The sequence below is a fragment of the Schistocerca gregaria genome, chromosome 2 (assembly GCF_023897955.1).
Source record: "Schistocerca gregaria isolate iqSchGreg1 chromosome 2, iqSchGreg1.2, whole genome shotgun sequence".
Taxonomy (NCBI): Eukaryota; Metazoa; Arthropoda; class Insecta; order Orthoptera; family Acrididae; genus Schistocerca; species Schistocerca gregaria.
This window is the reverse complement of record NC_064921.1, coordinates 387,788,572-387,813,806: the sequence shown is the minus strand read 5'-3', so window position 1 is coordinate 387,813,806 and position 25,235 is coordinate 387,788,572. Positions and strand designations below refer to the sequence as shown.

At 41.3% G+C, this 25,235-nt stretch overlaps 1 protein-coding gene across 2 annotated transcripts in view; it reads left to right on the top strand.

The window, feature by feature from the left end:
• LOC126321023 (obscurin) overlaps window positions 1–25,235 on the top strand; it is a 790,459-nt gene that overhangs the window by 554,989 nt on the left and 210,235 nt on the right. For both annotated transcript variants that reach the window (XM_049994141.1, XM_049994140.1), the window contains one exon: window positions 4,819–4,997. In XM_049994141.1, coding sequence (XP_049850098.1) covers window positions 4,819–4,997 — 179 coding nt within the window. The remainder of the gene's footprint in view (window positions 1–4,818; window positions 4,998–25,235) is intronic.

Below are 25,235 nucleotides of genomic sequence, written 5' to 3'. Positions count from 1 at the left end.
ATAATCCAAACACATTACTGCTCTTTTTTCCTTCTCTAGCTTATCCAATACTATTCCAAGAATTGTATCACTTAAAACACATTTACCTAGATTACTGAAATGCTGACCCTGCTTGCTATCCCATTCTCTGCTACAACTACCGGTGTTAATTAAGGAAATGTTCTTAAAGTGCTTACAGATAGCTTTGTACTCCTTGTTGGTCTGCTCCACTTCCTTATTCACAGATTGTGTAGTATTGCCTAATTTAAGGAAGAACAGTTTATCACCACGTGAAAATATTGTTTCCAGTTGTTTTACAATATTATCCAGTATCTCAAATTACATCTGCTTGTATTTTACCATCAGTGGATTGCCAATGTATTCATCCATAATTTCAGCTCTATTCATGGAAGCTTGAGCTTAAAAGTTAGTCAAGCATTTCATAGAACGTAAAAAGTCGATCACTTTATCTTCATTTCTTAAGTTTTTCATGGAAGCTATACATTCTAAGACACATTGTTGCAAAACTGCACATCATTGGTTTTTTTCTGAAGAACATTGAAAAGCAGTTCAGTCTTTAAAAGTATGCATTGAAAATTGAGAGAGAAAAACAAAGTCAGAGTCTAGGGGGGTATATTTGAAACCATAGGCCTTTCTTTTGGTTGTTGCACTAGAGTCTGCACTGTCAGTTGTTTCATTTAAAACATCAGTTAGCCCTAAATACTGTCAATAACTGCTGCATATTTGGAAGATTCGTGGAAGAAAATAGAAATGCCCTGAAGGGTGGAGGAAAAAAAATCCGTAACAGTTTTATGCAAGAACTTCTCAGCTGCAAAATTAAATTCAAACAATGAACAAAACAGTGAGTAAAAGAAACTTAGGAGGAGAGAATTTCATGAACCTTTCCCTGCAGGGCATTTAATTTTCCTGCCAGAACAGGCTTTGGGCGACTAGTTTGTTGTTCACATCATAATTTCAAAGCACACCACCCAACCCAGTGAATATAGCAGCAACATCATGTAAACCAAGAAAATATGCTTGAATGTTGCCACTGGAGTCCACTAGTCTCACAGCATTAGTGTATTGTGATTGTCTGAAATATCTGTTGCTTTGTCCACACTACAGGCATAAAATGAGATTCTATCCACATTTGAAGGTATATATTCACAAATCTCCTAACTGATATATTCAATCAGTTCATTCTGTGTAGTTTTTGAGAATCCTTGAAAATAGCACATTTTCTTCCAGCGTACTTTCAGATCTTCATCTTTGTTCAGCACACGTTTGAAAATGGTTCTAAAATTTCCAGGATTCTGTCTCATCTTGACCTCCTGCTTGCATAAAAGATTTGTGATCTCATTTAAATTTTTAATTATGTCTTTGATAGGCTTCACTTCATTATTGTCTCTGATTTTCATCAGTTTGTAATGTTCATTGAGTAGCTCTGAAATACTAAACAATTATTTGAATAGTTCTTTATACAAAATAAAACTACTTAGATTATCTGTAGTAGAAGCACGCTGTGCTACACCTCTAACAGATTCTTGAGACTGTTGAAAGTGTTAGCAGATTATACAAATTATCTTGTGCTTAAGAGCAAACATGTCCAGCAGAAAAATTCTCGTTTTGCAGAATAAGCCCATGAACACCTGTGCTGCTCATACAACAAACTTAGGAATGCATAGTGTAGTGCTGGAGTTAATGTCCTTTCTTCAAGATGTAATGTTGTTCAGTTTCACATCTCTATGAAAATGAAAGTTTCTGCAAGGGAGTAATGATGTCCTCAGTCAAAATTGTTTCATCAATATCGGTAGAAGGCTGGGCTTCATCCTTATCCATTGCACATTGGGCAAATAATGTCAGGAAGCCTAGAGAGATGGCACCACAACTACTGGTCTCCCTTGCCATGGAAGTGCATGGAAACATGGCTACAACAGCCTGTACCCCCATTTCTGTTCCTAGTAGTGATGTCATGGTTACCTCAGCAACAGAATATTTACAAGTGGTCAGGTATGTGGGTGGCTTCCTCATCATATGTTTCCTGCCACTGTCTACTGCTGGAGGTTTAGAGGAAGTAACACAAGCTAATGTCCTTCATGATCACTGACAAAGGTGCATAAAGGTTTATTTAAAAAATAATTATTATTATTACTACTACTACTACTACTAATATAATTACTGTCACCACCACCACCACTACTACTGAAAAGTTAGGAGGCCTGACCTCCCTTTGCCATTGGTGTGTGTGTGTGTGTGTGTGTGTGTGTGTGTGTGTGTGTGTGTGTGTGTGTGTATGAGAGAGAGAGAGAGAGAGAGAGAGAGAGAGAGAGAGAGAGAGAGAGAGAGATTTGTGAGACTAAACATCATTTGAACCTAAGACAAGATGACAAGAAAATGGATGGTGACTGTTGCAGAAGAAATACCAGGTGGTTATAATTGAACTTTCCCTATTTAACACATTATAACATGGAAACTAATTACCGAACTTGGTAGCATTAATGTCAAGAACATGGGGAAGAGAAATAATGCAGAATTGATTCAGTTGCTACAGCACATCATACAATTACCTATCAGTACCATTACTGCTAGAAAAGGGGCTCAGTAGAGAATTGACCAGTGTCCAGATGAGTCTGAACGTGCTGGATTGCATTCTGCACAGCAGAATGAATCATATCTGTAGGTATGCTGGCTACCGCTCTTCACATGTCTGAAAGTTCCCCTCATACACCCTGTGCTTCAGGTACTCCCACAACCAGAAATCACAGGGAGTGAGGTCAGGTGATCATGCCAGCCAAGCATTTTGAAATGATCAGCTGATTATTAGATCATTTCCAATTGTGTTTCCGAGAAGCAGGTGAACTTCATGAGCGTTGTACAGTTGGGCCCCATCTTGCATTAAAACTGTTGAGTTCAATGCATCTCTCTCCTGTTGTGTGGGTATGGCATGCTGGCAAAGCATATCACAGTAATACTGACCAGTCACGTTGCACATCTTTGGGCATTGTGGGCATTGAGTGCTGACCTCTTCAAAAAAGAATGGGCCAATTATTAGCATAGCTGTGAAGCCACACCATACGGAATCACATTCAGCATACAGAGGAACTTAATGCACAGTGACTGGAGGCGAAGATCCCCACACTTGGCAGTTCTGTATGTTCACCTCACTTGTCCAGTAAACCGAGCTTCATAGGATGGTTTAGGGACTGCCTTCGTCAACTTCAGTCCTTGCGAGAAAGTGGAGAGCGAAGTCAGCACATCGTTCTGTATGGATATCACATGAGAATTGTTTGAATCATCTTCCATACAATGGCCATGGGATGTTCAACTGTCGGGACATAGTACTCACACTACCTGATGATCGGGAATTGTGTGCAGCATTGTCTGCCATAGCAACAGCCATTTCATCAACCACCGGTGGTGTAACTGGTCATTGACCTCTTCCCAGAGTGACACCCAGTTCTCCTGTTGACTCGAACTACTTGTTCATGCTCGGCACAGCAGGTGGAGAAAGAGAACTCTTCCATAATCCTTTCAGTCAGCAATATTCTCGAACTGCAATTGCAGCATTAGTGTTGTTTTGATAATAGAGATTCACCAGTAATGCTGTCCTCCTTTTGTCCATGCTCATTTTGACACATCAACAAGTGCACTGTGACTGGTCAGGTGTATGACTCTATCAATCACATTGACTGACCATGGCACCTGTGGCCCTAGTTGGAACTGGACGGTGGCACTTTGATGCATGCAAATCATGCACGCTATAGTCTAGACATTAATGCTACCAAATTTGGTACTTGTACAATAATTAGTTTCTGTATTATAAAGAGTTAAATAGAGAAAGTTTAATTATAACCACCCAGTACTTTCCTTCATGCAACTGATAAATTATGCTGACTGATTGAAATAAGAAAGAAAAACGTAATTTGGATGTATTGAATATTTCTTCTGATTTACTTTTCTTGATAATTATATTTGGAAGGCAAAAGATGACAAATGGATTAACATGAAAAGCTTTATATCCAATAATTGTTGACTATGTGTACATGTATATCCAAATATGCAAACACTGTGAAATGTGTAGGGGAGGGTATTATCCATTGTACCACTTATTTGTACTTCTTCTCTTTTCTTTTCATGAATCGGGGAAAGGATTATTGCTTCAATGTATATATGTGCACTGCAATTAGTCTAATCTTGTCCTTGTGATGCTTATGGCACTGATCATAAGGGTTGTAATATATGCCTAGAATCATCACTTAAAGGTGATTCTTGAAACTATATAAGTAAGCTTTCTCAGGATAGTTTGTATCTATCTTCAACTGCCTAGCAATTTCATTTCTTCATCAGCTCAATTATCCTTTCCCATAGCGAAACAAATCTGTGGCCATTCATGCTCTCCTCCTTTGCAGACATTCAGTATGATCTCTTAGTGCTGTTTGGTATTGTTCTCATACATTTGAACAATATTCCAGGATGGGTTGCATGAATGTTTCATAAGCAATCTCCTTTGTAGACTGATGGCATTTCCCTAGTACTCTGCCAATGAACCAAAGTCTGCCACATGTTTTACCTTTGAATGAGCCTTTGTGACCATTCCATTTCAAATAATTGCCCACTGCTGAAGCCAGGTATTTGTAAACGGTGACTGATTCCAGCTGTACCTCATGAGCATTGTAGTCTTACTATTCTGCATGTTTTCATGTTTTGAACTGCACAATAATGACGTAAGACATCAGCATCCAGGCCCTTTAGCCTAGTAAAACAAAGATATTGTTTGGTATGGTATTTATAACAGGTTATGCTAAGACCTGTGTATCTAAAATTTTGTATTTTCTTTAGGACAAGAAATGGTGAAAAGCTATCCAGTTCAGATCACACAACTATTTCAGAGAATGTGGAAAAAGAAGTTTATAAACTAGAAATCAAGAATATTGGCCTTGGTGATGATGGTGTGTATGTGGTTACTGCAAGTAACAGCCAAGGTGAACGAAGTCAGCAGGCAAAACTGACAGTGCACAGTAAGTATGTGCTATATAAAATAAAATAATTAAACTCTATGAAGTTTTTATAATTTTGAATGTTCATGGAAACTTAATAGAGTTATTGATAAATCTTGTTGTACAAGTTGGTAGACTACACAAGTTCATTTAGTTACAGCATGAAAGACTCTGCTCCCCCATTAAATGTACAGCATATAAAGAGACATAAATAATAAAAATAAAAAATAAAAAAAACAAGAAATTATATAGAAATTGTAAATACACTGTTTTGTCCTCAGTAAAAAAAATGTCTCCATTCACATCTGAAACTTCATCATTTTCTTTCAGTCACATTATAATGTACACTCCTGGAAATTGAAATAAGAACACCATGAATTCATTGTCCCAGGAAGGGGAACCTTATTGACACATTCCTGGGGTCAGATACATCACATGATCACACTGACAGAACCACAGGCACATAGACACAGGCAACAGAGCATGCACAATGTCGGCACTAGTACAGTGTATATCCACCTTTCGCAGCAATGCAGGCTGCTATTCTCCCATGGAGACGATCGTAGAGATGCTGGATGTAGTCCTGTGGAACGGCTTGCCATGCCATTTCCACCTGGAGCCTCAGTTGGACCAGCGTTCGTGCTGGACGTGCAGACCGCGTGAGACGACGCTTCATCCAGTCCCAAACATGCTCAATGGGGGACAGATCCGGAGATCTTGCTGGGGTAGTTGACTTACACTTTCTAGAGCACCTTGGGTGGCACGGGATACATGCGGACGTGCATTGTCCTGTTAGAACAGCAAGTTCCCTTGCCGGTCTAGGAATGGTAGAACGATGGGTTCGATGACGGTTTGGATGTACCGTGCACTATTCAGTGTCCCCTCGACGATCACCAGAGGTGTATGGCCAGTGTAGGAGATCGCTCCCCACACCATGATGCCGGGTGTTGGCCCTGTGTGCCTCGGTCGTATGCAGTCCTGATTGTGGCGCTCACCTGCACGGCGCCAAACATGCATACGACCATCATTGGCACCAAGGCAGAAGCGACTCTCATCGCTGAAGATGACACGTCTCCATTCGTCCCTCCATTCACGCCTGTCGCGACACGACTGGAAGCGGGCTGCACGATGTTGGGGCGTGAGCGGAAGACGGCCTAACAGTGTGCGGGACCGTAGCCCAGCTTCATGGAGACGGTTGCGAATGGTCCTCGCCGATACACCAGGAGCAACAGTGTCCCTAATTTGCTGGGAAGTGGCGGTGCGGTCCGCTACGGCACTGCGTAGGATCCTACGGTCTTGGCGTGCATCCGTGCGTCACTGCGGTCCGGTCCCAGGTCGACGGGCACGTGCACCTTCCGCCGACCACTGGCGACAACATCAATGTACTGTGGAGACCTCACGCCCCACGTGTTGAGCAATTCGGCGGTACGTCCACCCGGCCTCCCGCATGCCCACTATACGCCCTCGCTCAAAGTCCGTCAACTGCACATACGGTTCACGTCCACGCTGTCGCGGCATGCTACCAGTGTTAAAGACTGCGATGGAGCTCCGTATGCCACAGCAAACTGGCTGACACTGACGGCGGCGGTGCACAAATGCTGCGCAGCTAGCGCCATTCGACGGCCAACACCGCGGTTCCTGGTGTGTCCGCTGTGCCGTGCGTGTGATCATTGCTTGTACAGCCCTCTCGCAGTGTCTGGAGCAAGTATGGTGGGTCTGACACACCGGTGTCAATGTGTTCTTTTTTCCATTTCCAGGAGTGTATATGGTAATGTGTTTCAATATGTTCCCATTTACTTGAAGTTACATGTAAAATTATTTTCTGTAGTTTCCAGTCCACATTTTGGGAGAAGTAATTTTGTGGGGTTCATCAGCAATTTGACATCCAGTGCTGGACAAAGGTGTCCTGCAGAACGTTTCAGAAAATTTGGTATTCAGGTGTATCCTGTGTATCGATGTAGCTCTTACTTGTTCCCAAAATGTCATCTACCCGCCTCCCATTAGGTCATCATCTGGATCTTTTCTTATCACTTGGAACCCAATAAAGAACACATTTAGGCCATTTACTGCCCATTTTCATGGACTTTTTGTGTCTGTCTTAGTAATTCCCAACATACATCTCACTGTTGCTCATTGAATGATTTTTGCATTAACAGTCCCTATGTCACTACCCTAAGTCAAAAGCTTGTAATACACATTGACTGTAAATTTTCCTTTTCAGGCACATTGGATGCTTCATTTTGAAAACTTTATATAGTTTACAAGAAAGAAATCCATGTCATTTTTATTCTTCTGTTGATTTTTTTTTTTTTTTTTTTTTTTTTTTTTTTTTTTTTTTTTTTTTTTGCCGTCAGTCTCTCTCTCTCTCTCCAACCCACCTATATATAAAAACACAGTAGGATCCTAACCAAGGTTTTCTTCAATGAAGCTTCAAGACAAATATTTTTAAGATTACACAATCATACAACAGAAAACCCGGGATGGAATAATGGCAATATTATGAGAATGCTACTTGCCATATAGTGGCGATGTTGAGTTGCAGATAAGCACAACAAAAAGACAGCTAATCAAGTAAACTTTCAGCTGAAAGGCCTGTTTCTGAATTAGACAACATAACACACACATTTATGCAAACACATCTCACACACACATGACCACTGACCCTGGCTACTGCGAGCAAAAGCGCTTGATGAGAGAAGCAATCTGGGGTGTTGGTTGCCTTGCCCCTGTCATGCCCATGTAGAATTCTGCACAGTGGTTGCAGCTTAGCTTCTAGACCACATGACTGCTTTTATAGGTAGCCTTGCCTATTATGGGACCAGTGATACTTGTTACCAGACTGGAGTAAGTAGTGGTGGGAGGATACATGGGACAGGTCTTGCATGTAGGTGTATTATAGTGATATGAGCCGTCAGGCAAGGGGGTGGAGACAGGAGTTGAGTAGGGATGGACAAGAATATTGTGCATGTTCGGTGGGTGGCAGAGTACCACTGTAGAAAGGGTGGGGAGGATAATGGGTAGGACATTCATCATTTCAGGACATGACAACTGGTAGTCAAAAAAACTTGGTGGACAGTTGCTCCAGACTGGTGCAATGAGAGGAGTACCCCTCTGTGGCTGGACGATGGGACTTCGGTAGGTGCTGGGTGACTGGAAGATAGGGCATGAAAGATCTGTTTCTCTACAAAGTTGGGAGGTTACTTTCGCTCTGTGAAGGCCTCAATGAGACCCTTCATATATTCTGAGGGGGACTATTCATCACTACAGAGAGCAACAGCCATGGGTGGCTAGGCTGCATAGAAGGGACATTTTGGTTTGAAATGGGTCACAGCTGTCAAAGTGGAGGTATTGCTGGTGGTTGCTAAGTTTGATATGGATGGAGGTACTGAGATAGCCATCTTCGAGGTGGAGGTCAACATCAAGGAAGATATCTTGTAGGGTTGAGGAGGACCAGGTGAAGAGAATGGAGGAAAAGATGTTGAGGTTTTGGAGGAATGTGGATAGGGTGTCACCACCCTCGATACAGATCATGAAGATGTCACCAATGAATATGAACCAGGTGAGGGGTATGAGACTCTGGATAGTTAGGAAGGATTCCTGTTGGTGACCTATGAGAAGCATATCGTAAGACAGCACCATGTGAGTGCCCATTGCCGTACCCCAGATTTGTTTATAGGCGATGCCTCCAAACGGGAAGTAATTGTGGGCGAGTATAATGTTTCTCATCGTGACCAGGAAAGAGGTTGTAGATCTGGAATCTGTCAAGCATTGGTAAAGAAGTGTTCAATAGCAGCAAGGCTGTTGACCTGTGATGAAACTTGTAATGAACCAAATGCTGAAGTGAAATTTAATATATTCCATGATAAATTCAAATCTTCATTTAAGTAGAGTGTACCAGATTTACTAATCAGAAAGGAAATTAAACACCCATGTAAAAAAACTATGGATCATAAGAAGGATAAAACTATCTTGTGAAAGGAAAAGGGAAATATATCTGTTGACAAAATCAAATAAAGATCCTACAGTAGTTGCACACTGCAAAAACTCCTCAAAACTGCAAAGAAAAGTTATTAAGAAAATCAAGGAACATTCACATCATGTGAGAAATCAGTCAAAGTTGACAATAAGTCCAGGATGAAATTCCAGTAATATTATGAAAAGGGTAGATTGCCATTCACCATACAGATGAGACACTGAGTCACAGATGGGCACAGAGGAAAGACTGCTATACATTTAAGCTTTCAGCCAAAAGTCCTTCTTCTGAAATAGAAAACATACACACATTCACACAAGCATAACTCACGCATAATCACTGGCTCTGATTGACCTGTGGACTGCAGCTGTGGGTGTTGGGGGTAAGGAGGAGGTTTAAAGAGAAAAGAGGAAGCGATAGCAGTGTAGGGTGGAGGAAAATGTGGTGCTCTTGTGGGAATGTGCAGGCAAGTTGTGTGGTCAGTATAGGGCTGCTAAGTGCAGTCAGGAGGTGGAGGAAAATGTGGTGCTCTTGTGGGAATGTGCAGGCAAGTTGTGTGGTCAGTATAGGGCTGCTAAGTGCAGTCAGGAGGTTTGGTTGGGTGGGGAAGGGAAGCAGGGTAGGGGTGTGGGAATAGAGAGAAGTAGAGAAGGGGAGAAAAAACTAGTGAGTTCACTAGTGGAATTGGAGACTGTATAGTGTTGGAATGGGAGCAGGGATGGGGATAAATAGGTGGAGGACAGGGACTAGCAAAGGTTGAGGCGAGTAAGGTTATGGGAACATAAGTTGTATTGGAGGGAATGTTCCCACTTGTGCAATTCAGAAATGCTTGTATTGTAGGAAGATGGCACAGGCTGTGAAGCAGCACAGGCTGTGAAGCAGATACTGATGTGAAGTACATCAAGTTGTGCAATATGTTCAGTAACTGGCTAGTTCAAGCACCGTTTGGCCAAAGTTTGTCAGTGGCCATTCATGCGAACAGATAACCTGTAAGCTACCATGTCCCTGTAGAAAGTAGTAGGACGGGGATTGGGGGATAGGTGAAAGTAGATGGAATTACTTTGAAGCTAACGCCCCTTTTAAAACCTGTACAGTCAGATAGCTTGAATACAGTGATCCTTGTGTGGGAAGCCACTGGATGATAAATTTACAAATCTTTTAAGGATCATACATTGGTACTTTGAGCATTCAACAAGATTATTTATATCGTGATTTCAAATCATGACATGTTTTACGCAAATAAAAAAGAACAATTAACGCTATTGATTGGTGGCACTAGACCGCTTAGAGAGTTGGTAAACACAAGCCATCAGCTGATAACGTTAAGCAAGCACCACACTTAGCACATTTCGTTGCTTACATGAACCACAGACCTTGCCGTTGGTGGGGAGGCTTGCATGTCTCAACGATACAGATAGCCGTACCGTAGGTGCAACCACAACGGGGGAGGGGGGGGGGGGGTGTATCTGTTGAGAGGCAAGACAAACGAGTGGTTCCTGAAGAGGGACAACGTCCTTTTCAGTAGTTGCAGGGGCAACAGTCTGGATGATTGACTGATCTGGCCTTGTAACACTAACCAAATCAGCCTTGCTGTGCTGGTACTGTGAACGACTGAAAGCAAGGGGAAACTACGGCCATAATTTTTCCCGAGGGCATGCATCTTTACTGTATGGTTAAATGATGATGGCGTCCTCTTGGGTAAAATATTCCGGAGGTAAAATAGTCCCCCATTCGGATCTCCGGGCTGGGACTTCTCAGGAGGACATCGTTATCAGGAGAAAGAAAACTGGCATTCTACGGATCGGAGCATGGAATGTCAGATCCCTTAATCGGGCAGGTAGGTTAGAAAATTTAAAAAGGGAAATGGATAGGTTAAAGTTAGACATAGTGGGAACTAGTTAAGTTCGGTGGCAGGAGGAACAAGACTTTTGGCCAGGTGAATACAGGGTTATAAATACAAAATCAAATAGGGGTAATGAAGGAGTAGGTTTAATAATGAATAAAAAGAATAGGAGTACAGGTAAGCTACTACAAACAGCATAGTGAATGTATTATTGTGGCCAAGATAGACATGAAGCCCATGCCTACTACAGTAGTACAAGTTTATATGCCAACTAGCTCTGCAGATGATGAAGAAATTGATGAAATGTATGATGAGATAAAAGAAATTATTCAGGCAGTGAAGGGAGATGAAAATTTAATAGTCATGGGTGACTGGAATTCGACAGTACAAAAAGGAAGAGAAGTTAACGTAGTAGGTGAATATGGATTGGGGCTAAGAAATGCAAGAGGAAGCCGCCTGGTAGAATTTTGCCCAGAGCATAACTTAATCATAGCTAACACTTGGTTCGAGAATCATGAAAGAAGGTTGTATACATGGAAGAACCCTGGAGATACTAGAAGGTTTCAGATAGATTATATAATGGTAAGACAGAGATTTAGGAACCAGGTTTTAAATTGTAAGACATTTCCAGGGGCAGATGTGGACTCTGACCACAATCTATTGGTTATGAACTGTAGATTAAAACTGAAGAAACAGCAAAAAGATGGGAATTTAAGGAGATGGGACCTGGATAAACTCACTAACCCAGAGGTGGTACAGAGTTTCAGGGAGAGCATAAGGGAACAATTGACAGGAATGGGGAAAATAAATACAGTAGAAGAAGAATGGGTAGCTTTGAGGAATGAAATAATGAAGGCAGCAGAGGATCAAGTAGGTAAAAAGATGAGGGCTTGTAGAATTTAACTGATGAAAGGAGGAAATACAAAAATGCAGTAAGTGAAGCAGGCAAAAAGCAATACAAACATCTCAAAAATGAGATCGACAGGAAGTGCAAAATGGCTAAGCAGGGATGGCTAGAGGACAAATGTAAGGATGTAGAGGCTTATCTCATGAGGGGTAAGATAGATACTACCTACAGGAAAATTAGAGAGACCTCTGGAGAAAAGAGAACCACGTGCATGAATATCAAGAGCTCAGATGGAAAACCAGTTCTAAGCAAAGAAGGGGAAGCAGAAAGGTGGAAGAAGTATATATATGGGCTATATAGGGGTGATGTTCTTGAGGACAATATTATGGAAATGGAAGAGGATGTAGATGAAGATGAAATGGGAGATATGATACTGCGTGAAGAGCTTGACAGATCACTGAAAGACCTAAGTCGAAACAAGGCCCCGGGAGTAGACACCATTCCATTAAAACTACTGACAGCCTTGGGAGAGCCAGTCCTGACAAGATGTATGAGACAGGCGAAATTCCCTCAGACTTCAAGAAGAATATAATATTTCCAACCCCAAAGAAAGCAGGTGCTGACACATGTGAAAATTACCAAACTATCAGTTTAATAAGTCACAGCTGCAAAATACTAACGCGAATTCTTTACAAATGAATGGAAAAACTGGTAGAAGCCGACCTTTGGGAAGAGAAGTTTGGATTCTGTAGAAATGTTGGAACACATGAGGCAACACTGACCCTATGACTTATCTTAGAAGAAAGATTAAGGAAAGGCAAACCTACATTTCTAGCATTTGTAGATTGAGAGAAAGCTTTTGACAATGTTGACTGGAATACTCTCTTTCAAATTCTGAAGGTGACAGGGGTAAAATACAGGGAGCGAAAGGCTATTTACAATTTGTGCAGAAAGCAGATGGCAGTTATAAGAGTCGAGGGGCATGAAAGGGAAGCAGTGGGTGGGAAGGGAGTGAGACTCGGTTGTAGCCTCTCCCCAATGCTAATCAATCTGTATATTGAGCAAGCAGTAAAAGAAACAAAAGAAAAGTTTGATATTAAAATTATGTAGAAGAAATAAAAACTTTGAGGTTCGCCAATGACATTGTAATTCTTTCAGATACAGCCATGGACTTGGAAGAGCAGTTGAATGGAATGGACAGTGTCTTGAAAGGAGGATATAAGATGAACATCAACAAAAGCAAAACTAGGATAATGGAATGTAGTCGAATTAAGTTGGGTGATTCTGAGCGAAGTAGATTAGGAAATGAGACACTTAAAGTAGTAAAGGAGTTTTGCTATTTGGGGAGCAAAATAACTGATGATAGTCGAAGTAGAGAGAGTATAAAATATAGACTGGCAATGGCAAGGAAAGTGTTTCTGAAGAAGAGAAATTTGTTAACATCGAGTATAGATTTAAGTGTCAGGAAATTGTTTCGAAAGAATTTGTATGGAGTGTAGCCATGTATGTAAGTGAAACATGGACAATAAATAGTTTAGACAAGAAGAGAATAGAAGCTTTTGAAATGTGGTGCTACAGAAGAATGCTGAAGATTAGATGGGTAGATCACATAACTAATGTGTAGGTACTGAATGGAATTGGGGAGAAGAGGAGTTTGTGGCACAACTTGACCAGAAGAAGGGATCGGTTGGTAGGACATGTTTTGAGGCATCAAGGGAGCACCAATTTAGTACTGGAGGGCAGGGTGGAGGGTAAAAATCATAGAGGGAGACCAAGAGATGAATACACTAAGCAGATTCAGAATGATGTAGGCTGCAGTAGGTACTGGGAGATGAAGAATCTTGCACAGGATAGAGTAGCATGGAGAGCTGCATCAAACCAGTCTCAGGACTGAAGACCACAACAACAACAACATATAAACCTTCTTGCTTCTACAACAGATAACAGGTAGAAACATTAATCCACCCTGGAGCATAAAAGATAGAACCTGCCTCACTTCCCAAAGCATGAGCATTCAAAACTTTCAACTTTCAGTCAATGTGGTGGATCAAAGTAGAGCACAGTAATACCTCAAACACTTCTGGTGCACTCCCAATCTAATGCCGGCACTTCATTAGATCACTTCCTCCACTTCCAATACATTGAAGCAACTGCTGAAAACTAGCAGGCAATGTGTGGCTGCATCCACTGCACATGATTCCATCAGACTTTCTTACAAGGAACATCTCATATTGATGGCATACAGTTCACTGTTCAAGCGCATGGGCAGAGGGCTTTTTCTATTCTCAGAACAAGTATGACCTCTGACTTTAGCCAGATTGGTACAACTACATGGCTGAATGATGAATGACAGATCCATTTGATATGCACGTATCAATATGCCCCCCCCCTCTTCCCCCCCCCCCCCCCCCAACCCTAAATAACAAAGCCCTGGAAAGGGGCGGGGAAGGTATAAGAATCACCGCTGGCATTACTCGCCTGCTGCCCCCCACCTTTTCATTTCCATTAAGCTTAATCTGGTTTAAATGAGGTCTAATCCACCGCTACAACTGTAAGTCCTAAACCAAGAAGTTGACACGGGAGAGAACTCTGACAACAGCATATGGACCTACATACCGTGGCAGTAATTTTTCTGTCATCCCCTTGTTACTTCTTGCTCTGGCCCCAAACATTCTGGACATACACCATATCACCAACTATCTCTCTTCATAGTACCTCTGAGCTTCCCGTTGATGGGTGCATGGATGATATTTTTTGTGCAGCCCTCCACTTGTACTTGAGATCATCCACATTTAAGCCCTCAGGCAAAAGATCATTCATGGACCATGCATTGCTTGATGGGGTATTAATTTGGTAATCTAGCATGAACTTAGCTGGCATTGCCTTATGAGCCTCATGTAAGGCCATATTAAATGCTAAAGACATTCCGCTGTGGGATTGATCCCACCTCCTCTGATCCCTGGAGTGATATTTAATGAGAGCCAACTTCAGATAATGAATAACGCATTCAGCAAATGACGGCTTTGTATGGTATGGTGAAGTGGTCGCATGTTTTATGCCCTAATTAAAACAAAATCTGCAGAATTTCTCGGAAAGTAAATCCTGGACCGTTATCACATTTCATTTCCTGAGAGGGACCAAAACTCATGAATATTGATGAGTACAACAATTTGCTTATTTCAGCAGTTATTCCTTTACACATAATCAACCAATTAAAATGCATGAAAGTGTCCACCACCCCCACCAGATAAAATCAGCTGCCTTCTCTAATGCACAGTTGGAGGCCAATAAAATCAATGAACAGCTTATTTAATGGCCAAACTCCCCGATGGAATGCAACAGTTCCTTTTTCATGGTTGTGTTGGGCTTATACTACTTACACTCCTGGCATTCGCCCACCATTGCCTGATTTCCATAACCATTCCCTTCCATGCCAATTTGTTTTTCACCCTCAGGAGATCTCTGCACAGTGATTGATGGAAATATTTAAATCTGCCAGCACCATACTGTGAGGCAAACAGATTTTAATCTTTCGTCATACCTGGTTCGATAGCACAGTACCCCTATTTTGATAAAATATACCTTTACCTGTCACTCTTCTTTCAACTCCTTCAGGATGTCCCAGAGATCATGATCCTTTTCCTGATCTTATTTAATGACTGAAAATAATGCTGGTATTTTGCCTAAGACAGCCACTGCCACGTAACTAGGGAGAACTTCCTCCTTCTCAATAGCTCCCAGTGCCTCCAGATTGACATGAGATGGTTGTTCTGCTCCTTACTTGGACATACGGTTTAACTCATGTGCCACCTGGTTCTATGTACCCCCAGTCTATTTTAAGTCAGACTGAAAGGCTGATATACATACCACCCAATAAGCTGTTCTACCAGTTATACAAGGCCTCAGTACCCAACTAAGTGCCTGATTATCAGTTTCTAACAAAAGCTGTCAATGTTCCAGATAGGATTTGAACCTTTCTAATAAAAATAGCGCAGCCAATGCCTCCATTTCATACACAGACTACCTCAATTCAGGACTTGCTATTGCCCTATAAACATAGGCCAAAGATCTACATTCCCTATGTTGTTCTTGTGCCCAAGTTTGACACATCAGTCTGGACAACAAAGGGAGACTTAAAATCGTGAATTCCCAGCACTGGTGCCTTACAAAAAGTCTCTTTAATTAAGTCAAAAGTTGCCTGTTGGCTCTCACCCCACTTGAACTTCACTCCTTTATAGCTCAGCTGGTTAAGGGACAAGGCTAATCCAGCACAAATTTTCTAAAAATAAATTTCTAAAAAGAAATTGCCATACTGAAAAAATGAGCCAGAGCCTTTTTCTTACAAGATACAGGAAAGTTAGGTAAACCACTAGTCCTTGATTGGTCGATTATTATTCCATGCTCAAACACTAAGTGCCCTAAAAAGGATGTTTCCTGCCTGGTTAATGTTACCTTGCTATGCTTGACAGTGAGACCTGCTTTGATTAGCTGAGTCAAAACCTCCCTGAGATGTCCATTACACACTTTTCAGTCAGAACCTCAGGAAATTGTTGCAACAAATTCATTATTGGCTTAGCCTTATCCACTGACAACTGCTTAACATCAAATCTCAATCACAATTCTCAGCATGACCAACACTGGGAAAAACCAGGTGGCAACAGATTATTACCTTGACCCAAGGAGAAAACTTAAAACACAGTTATCCTTTAGAGTAATGTAAAACACAGTGACTGTGAACCAAAATATCACACCCCAGCAACAATTACAGCATGAGGTTCTTACCGACCCAAAATTTCCATGGCCAAATGTATTCTCCAACCCTTAATTTGCCCTGGACTGACCTTTGGCCTCCAACATATCACCTGTGACAGAATGACACTCCTCTTTAACATTTTGCAGCGGCAGCAGGCTGGCAATACCCTTATGCTTATGATACCAGTCATAGTCAAGTAATGACACACTACTGCCAGAATCAACCAATCCACACACAGTTCTGTTCCTATGGCAGCGCATACAAATTGCAGTGGATCTGTGTTTACTGCACATACATTTCAGCAGCCATGAGATGACAAGTGAGCCCTGTGTTCCTGCGAGTGGCCTGGCCATCAGCTATCTGTACCATTTGCAAATGCTCCCTTACAATTTGTAACAAAATAGTGCTCACTCCCACACCAAAAGCAGGTGCCTCATCACTTCCCACAATGATCAGCCTGGTTAGTCACCATGCTGTGATTAAGCTTTGTGCACAAGCAAACCCTGTGTCTTAATTCATTTCATTGCATAATGTTTTCTACACTAACTGTCAAATGGTAAAGATCAGCAATTGACTTTGGCTTATCCATAAACATGACCCATGATTGGTTTTGCAGGCGCATTCCTTCAAGCATGATAACCACTGCCCCCCCCCCCCCCCTCCTCCCCCTTTCAGAAATATCCATGCATAAAGCTAGCATAGCCATCCTTACTTGCTCAACATAATCGGCTAATACTTCATGTTCATTCTGCATCCTATAAAAGCCTTCCTCAACTAAATATCTCTGCCTCAGTTAACCCAAACATTCACTTAAAATACAGTCTCTTAGAAAAAAAATAGGCCATTTCTCCCTCTATTACTTCGATAATTAACCTTCTCAATTGCCTGTCAGCTCATATGATACTTCCAACACATGGGCTGGTTCTCACAATCTAATGGCGAGCCACAACATTTCTTTAGTATGTACAGTGTCTTTAACTGACATAACACTAATACCTAGAATTACAGCCAGTAGAGGGTTTGGATATTAAACTGACTTGACTAATTATCTACTCTGCTTGTGATATTTGCTCTGTAGGTATTACCTCTCCGTCACCTTCACTTCCTTCCTGCCACTTCAAGGCTGCTAATTGCCTTTGCACAGAAATGACTTCGCCCTGGCAACATGGTCCATCATTGTGTGCAGATGCAGTAACTGAGCCTGAGATGGCTAAGTACCTTCTAATAATTCAACACCCTCTGTCTCTACACCAAGCAGCACAGTACCTGCAGTGAAAGTGGTAGTCACCTCTCCCACAGGTTGAGTCATGACAGTGCCCTGCTGCCCCCCTCCACCTCTCTGCGTATGTGTAGCTCATACTGTACACCAGTATATAATACATAAAATATACAAGTACTTCAGTAGCATAAATATTTAATTAAAATCAGATTTTGAATGCCAGTACCAAGGTATGCAGCCATTCAACAAAAACCATACTAACTCCTATGATTGGTAGGAAAGGAGTGGTTTGAGACTGGTGAAGGTCGACGGAATTACTCTACAACTAACGATCATTAGCTTTAGGTGGGATGGCTTGGATACAGTAATCCTTGAGTGTAAAGCCACTTAATGATAGATTTATAAAATTTATTAACTTCATTTACTGAACATACATTGGAAATTAGAGTATCCAACAGGATTACTTGTATCGTGATTCCAAATCATAACTTGTTTTACTCAACAAAAAAAGAAAGGAAAAAACAGTTAACATTGCTGATAGGTGGTACGAAGCCACATAGGAGGTTCTTAGCAAGACTAGAAAGATTTCTTTAATTACTTTGAGACATTAATCACACATATTTTTAAAAAAGTAAAATAAGTGAGGTAATAACAACATACAATGGCATCTTGAACTAAAGCCAAATGGTACAGAGTTAGATTTATGAAGTGGGCACCCACTGTATTATCTTCAATTTAAGACAAAACCAACAGTCATGAGTGCATGCAACTAGATAATAATTATGTGTTACAATGGTTGCACAATGCCAAACACTAACCCCCTTTAAAACTTATTATTTAACTGTGCAAAATCTGTAGACTACACAACAAGGGCACTAGCCCCTTCAACAAAGCATAGAAAGCAAAGAGACAATTTGCTTATGGCAAATAAAATTTGTACACCAAAATTACATGAACATTGGCACTAGTCCTTGGAAATTAACAACCTAAAATTTAAATCTCAAATTTAGCAAGTTTTTCCAAAATGACTTGGGATCCAACCCTTTTAAAATTACAAGATACATGACCCATACTGAACCAGGACAAATTACAACACACAGTTTTAGATGCAAACTGTAAATGACTTAAACCTCAGGCTCTAGCCCTTTTTGAAATTTTACCCAAAGTAGCCCAGATCTATGGCACAATGTGGTTATTCAAACTCTGGCACTGGCCAGTTTGAGCTACAGGTTAATAGACCAATTTTCCTTAAGTGCTATTACATATGTAACAAGAGTAAAGATACTTTAAGTTTGAAATCATCAACACAATTGAGCAACATGACAATTGTCGGTTCCCTTAAAATTTAACACTTAAATTGGTGATTTCAGTATTTGTGATTAAAGAGAATGATCTTACAGTTTGAGCTCAACAACACAATGAAGCAACTGACAACGGTTTCTTCCTTTTAAATTTTAACCATGTAAGTTTGAGCTTTATGTACTTGCCATCCAAAGAATAATCAACAACTTTACTCTAGGAAATGATGAAACAAGAAAACATGATCATTTACTATACCTTGAGCCAATGGTCACCTTTTCAGCACTAGGGAATCAAAATTATATTACCCATTCCATTGCAGTCAGTTTACAGTCCGTTTTGCTGTCAGCATAAAAACCAGCCGTTGGTAAGCACAAGCCATCAGCTGATAATGTTAAGCAAGTATCACATTCAGGACATTTTGTTGATTACATGTAAAGCTCCCAGTTGTGCAAGAGATAACAGAAAGGAATGTTAATCCACACTGGAGCATGAAAGACAACATCCACCACACTTCTCAAAGCATGAGCAAACAAAATTTTTGACATGCATATAATGTGATGGATCAAAGTAGAACACAGTAATAGCTCAAGCACTTGTGGTGTGCTCATAGTCAGACATAGACATGTCATTGTCCCCTTCCACTGCTCTCCAGTACATCAAAACAGCTGCCAAATACTGACTGCCAAGGTGCGGTCACGTCAACCTCATGCGATTCCGTCAAACTTTGTCACAAGGAACGTCTCCTGTTGACAGCTCACAGCTCACTGTTCAAGGGCATGGACAGAGGGCTTTTTCTATGCTCGGAACAAGTGTGACTCTGACTTAAGACACATCAATACAACTACATGGCTGTCAGAAGGGTCCAGTTGATATGCACATATCAGATTCCAGCACAATGTTTGCAGCTTTGTTTGTAGATTACATGGCTGCTTTCATAGGTAGCTCTGCTTTTTATGGGGTAGGAAATGCATGTGACCAGTCTGGAGAAGGTGGTGCCGGGAGGATGTAGGGGACATATATTGCATCTATGTCTGTTGCAGGGATCTGAGCCATGAGACAAGGTGTTCGGAGCAGTAGTGAAGTACGCAAGGTGTTCAAGGTGGTTACACAATTTATACATAATAATGAAAGCAACAAGCAATTTCAGTTGGAAAAATTCTTATGTAATTGCTTATCAGTCTTCAGAATTGCAGAAAAAAGTAAGACAATTAGACATTTCTGATGCGTTCGTGGAGTTTAATTTTTATAGCCATTTATGTCCTGTCATAGACATTTATTTTATAGGATATCATCTGAAATTCTCTACAACTCAGTTGGAGACATGTTACTTTTTGACATTGTTTTAATACCTCATCAGTCTGTGGGGTCCCCTCAGTCCATCCATATTTATTTTAGCTAGTCAGATCTCATTTATGGTAAAGTATTATCAGCCAAGAGACCAGCAATTTTTCCATTTATATAGCATAATCTGTCACATTGCAAATTATCTGACAAACATCAACTCCTACATCATACTCCACAAGCCACCTAATGGTGTGTGGCAGAGGGTACTTTCGGTAGCACAGTCTGATCCCTCCAATCCTGTTCCACTCACGAAAAGTGTGTGGGAAGAATTATTGTCGCTAACCCTCTGTACTGGCTCTAATTTCTCGAATTTTCTCCTCATGGTCAATACACATGATGTATGTGGGGGGAAGTAATATGTTGTCTGACTCCTCCTGAAGAGTGCTGTCCCGAAATTTCAATAGTAAATCTCTACATGATGCACAAAGCCTCTCTTGTGGCGTCTGCCAGTTGTTTAGCATCTCTGTAATGCTCTCTCACCAGCTGAACAATCCTGTGATGAAATGCACTGATCTTCATTGGGGATTTTCTCTATCTCCTCCATCAGTCCTACCTGATAGGGATCCCAGATAGATGAACAATACGCAAGAATCAGGCAAACAAGCACCTTATAAGCCACTTCTTTCATGGATGAGCTACATTTTCTTAAGATTCTTCTGATGAATCTGAGTCTGGTGTCTGCTTGTCCCACTATCTGTTTTATATGGTCATTCCACTTAAGGTCGCTCTGGATAGTTACGCCTAGATATTTTATGACAACAACTGTTTCCTGCTGTTTGTCATCAATAGTGTAGCTGTAAAGTAGTGGATTTCTTTATCTATGTATGCGCAATATGTTACATTTATTTACCTTCAGGGACAGCTGCCAGAGTCTGTCCTATTCAACATTCTCTGCAAGCTGTTCTGCAAATTCTTACTGCCTTCCGGCGTTGCTACTTTGGTATAAACAACTGCATCATCTATGAATAGTCTTAGAGAGCATCTCATGCTTGCTCCAAGATCTTTTATATATATTGTAAACAGCAACGTTCCTATCACACTTCACTGTGGTACTCCAGATATTACCTTTACATCTGTCGATTTAGTTCTGTTAAGAGCAACGTGTTGTGTCCTGTCTGCAAGAAAGTTTTGAATCCAATTGCAGGTATGCTCTGATACTCCATAAGCTATTTTTTTTTTATGGCAATGTGGAACAGTGTCAAATGCCTTACTGAAATCATGGAACATGGCATTAACCTGTATATCATTGTCCATTGAGCTGTGTATATCATGGAGGAACAGAGTGAGCTAATTTTCGCGGGATCTCTGTTTGCGGAATCAATGTTGATTTTTATAGGGGAGATGTTCATTTTCCAAGAACGTCATAATTCTTGAGCATAAAGCATGTTCCATAATTCTACAACACATTGACGTCAACAATATAGGTCTCTAATTGTGTGGATATGTCTTATGGCCTTTCGTAAAAACGGGAATGACCTGCACTTTTTTTCCAGTTGTTAGGTACCTTTCGTTGCTAGAAGGGCAGCAAGTTCTTTAACATAATCTTATAGGTATCTCATTTTGTCCTGAAGCCTTTCCACTACTAAGCAGTTGTAGCTGCTTTTCAATTCCATGATAGGTTATGTCAATATCTGCCATTTTACTCAGGTTGGTTGACAACGTCTTACTTTCTAAGTCATTGAACGCTTCTCTCATTGCTCTTCTTATACTCATTTTGGCTTCGTTCATCTTTAGTTTGTCAGCTAGGTTTTTACTTCTCTTGAATCTGATATCAAGTGCTCTTTGTTTACTTAGTGCTTTTGTAACCCAACTATTAAATCATGGTGGATCTTTCCCATCCCTTAAAACCTTACTCGGAACATAATTGTGTAGGGCATATTGAACAATGCCTTTGAATTTTTTCCATTTGTTCTCCTCATCTTCATCTTATCACTAAATGTTTGATGCTGACTGCTGAGATATTCTGAAATTTGTATCCTGTCACTCTTGCCGAGCAAATATATCTCCCAACCTTTCTTAACATTACTTGTAGTACCCATCATCATAAATGATGTCACAGTCTCATGATCACTGATACCTTCTTCTACATTAACTGAGTTGATAAGTTCAGGTCTGTTTGTTGCCAAGAAGTCTAAGACTTTACCCTCACAAGTTGGTTCTCTATCTGCTCAAGGTAATTTTTGGACAAGACATCCAGAACAATGCCACAGTTTTTATGGTATAACTCACCCAATCTATACCTGGCAAGTTGGTGTCACCCCCTATTACAACGGTGTTGTCAGGAAAATTACTAATAATATTCTGCAAGTTCTGTCTGAAGTGCTCTACAACTACAGATCCTGACCCAGGTGGTCTATAAAACCATGAGATCACCATTTTTGACCACTCTTTGATACTCAAATTCACCCAGATTAATTCACATTCAGAATCTGTGATGACCTCACTAGATTTTATCGAATTTTTTACTGCAATTAACATGCTGCCACCATTGGTGACTAACCTATCCATACTACAGACATTCCAGTTTCGTTGTCACTCATATCTGGCTTCAACCAGCTTTCTATTCCCAATACTATCTATGCATTATAACCTGCAGTAAGTGATAATAATCTGGGACCTTTCCTTGGATCCTCCTGCAGTTTACTTAAATCGTATTAATCTTTTCTGTCTCTAATCTGTGAGGACCAAGATCATCTGAGGTCACTGTGGCTTATTGATCAGGCAAATCATCTTTGCTCCCAAGGGAGAGGTCCTCTAACCTAAGAAAGACCCATCTGCACACCACAAGTGCTCCATTACCCTAGTAGCCGCATCCTGCATGTAGTGCATGCCTGACCTGTTAAACAGAAACCTACAATTCTGCACCCGATAGTGGAGGTAGAGAAATTTGCATGTGACACTCTCACAGAGCTGTCTGAGCCTCTGGTTTAGATCTTTGACTATGCTTCAAACCAGAGGACCGTGATCAATCCTGGGTACGATGCTACAAATAGACAGCTTAGCCTGCACCCTACGTGAGTTGCTAGTTGCCTTCACCAAATCAGCCAGCCACTGGAAGGAGACAAAGATTGTCTCAGAACCCAAGCAGCAGGCATCATTCATGCCAACATGTGCCACTACATGCAACAGGTTGAACCCAGTGCACTCGACAGCCACTGGCAGGGCCTCCTCCACATCATGGATGAGACCTCCCAGCAAACATACTGAATGCACCCTGGAATTGTTTCCTGACTTGCCTGCTGTCTCCCTGAGGGGCGCCATCACCCACCTAACATTGGAACTCCCAGTGACTAGCACTCTTTTTTTTGTGGACTGGGCAGGAAAATTGACTGCTGGCCCAACAGGAGAGGCATCCCATGCTGGCTCATAGTTATCATCAACAATGGGAAGCACCTCCTACCCGTTGCTAAGATGTAGGGAACCAGCCACACGGCCTGCTGCCTCTTTTCCCTTCTGCCCAGTGACACGTGAACCCACCACTGTCTGCCACCCACTCTGGAGTGAGGACGGACCGGTCAGATGTTGCATATCTGAAGCTGCAGTGATGTCCGGATCACCAGGGAATTCCAGTGGCACCAGTGTTATTGCAGGGCTTGCACTGGCGCCCTGACGTCACCACAACTTTGAGCATTAGCTAGAAGCTTGTCAACAGTAGCCAACACAGCTTCCAGCTGTTTACGGACAGCAGCCAACTCTCCTTGTGTCTGCTCCCAACAAGCACAGTCCCTAGTAGCCATATTATACTGTGTATAAAATAGATATAATGTCTCAAATGGCACTACTGAGTTTGAAAATATATCAAAGGATAATAAAGTAATACTAAAAGTTGGTGTGAAGATTTCTCACTGTACTCTGAGACCACAAGCTATTACACAGAAATAAATTTCTCTACACGGAAAATTTGCACTAGGAAGCTGCCCCACACAAGGATATTCAGAAGACTAATGCAACAACAAAAACTACAATCAATATTCTACCCTCAAGTCTACACAGTAAAATACACACATACATTACAGTTTAACACACAAGTGCTGCTGCTGCTCTGTGGCAAACATTGTGAACAATATTAGTTAAGTAATCGATTAACTTACTAGTTAATTCTCTTTTGAATAATTATATGCCTCCTCGTGAACCAACAGTTCAGTTGCTTCTGACCAGCCCCTTGCTATTCTGTTTGCCAGCATGTGGCCCTGTTGTGGCTTATGACTGGCCATTTTACTTTTGTTGCTCTGGGCTACTGCATAATCCCACTGCCACTGGTCTGCGTCATATGTTTTCATCCATGCAATGTGACCTCCATGTGATCTGCAGGCATGGCTATCTCTTTAGGCATTTAACTATTGAGAGTTAATACTCTCCCATACTACACACATCAAAAAAAAGTTATGCATCACCTTGCTTCCGAGATTTCTGGAACCTGTACAGAAAATTGGAGTAGAGATCAACATAAACATCATTTTCACCCATTTTATTGTTCATGAAAAACACACATTGCACATTGTTCCACCATTCAGCGAGACCTTCAGAGGTGGTGGTCCAGATTGCTGTAAACACCGGTACCTCTAATACCCAGTAGCACATCCTCTTGCATTGATGCATGCCTGTATTCATCATGGCATACTATCCACAAGTTCATCAAGGCACTATTCGTCCAGATTGTCCCACTCCTCAATGGAAATTCAGCGTAGATCCTTCAGAGTGGTTGGTGGGTCACATCATCCATAAACAGCTCTTTTCAATCTATCCCAGGCATGTTCGATAGAGTTCATGTCTGGATAACATGCTGACCACTCTAGTCGAGTGATGTTGTGATTCTGAAGAAAGTCATTCGCAAGAAGTGCATGATCTGAGCACGAATTGTCATCCATGGAGATGAATGCCTCGCCAATGTACTGCCTCTAACGTTGCACTATCGATCGGAGGATGGCATTCATGTATCGTACAGCCATTATAGTGCCTTCCATGACCACCAGTGGTG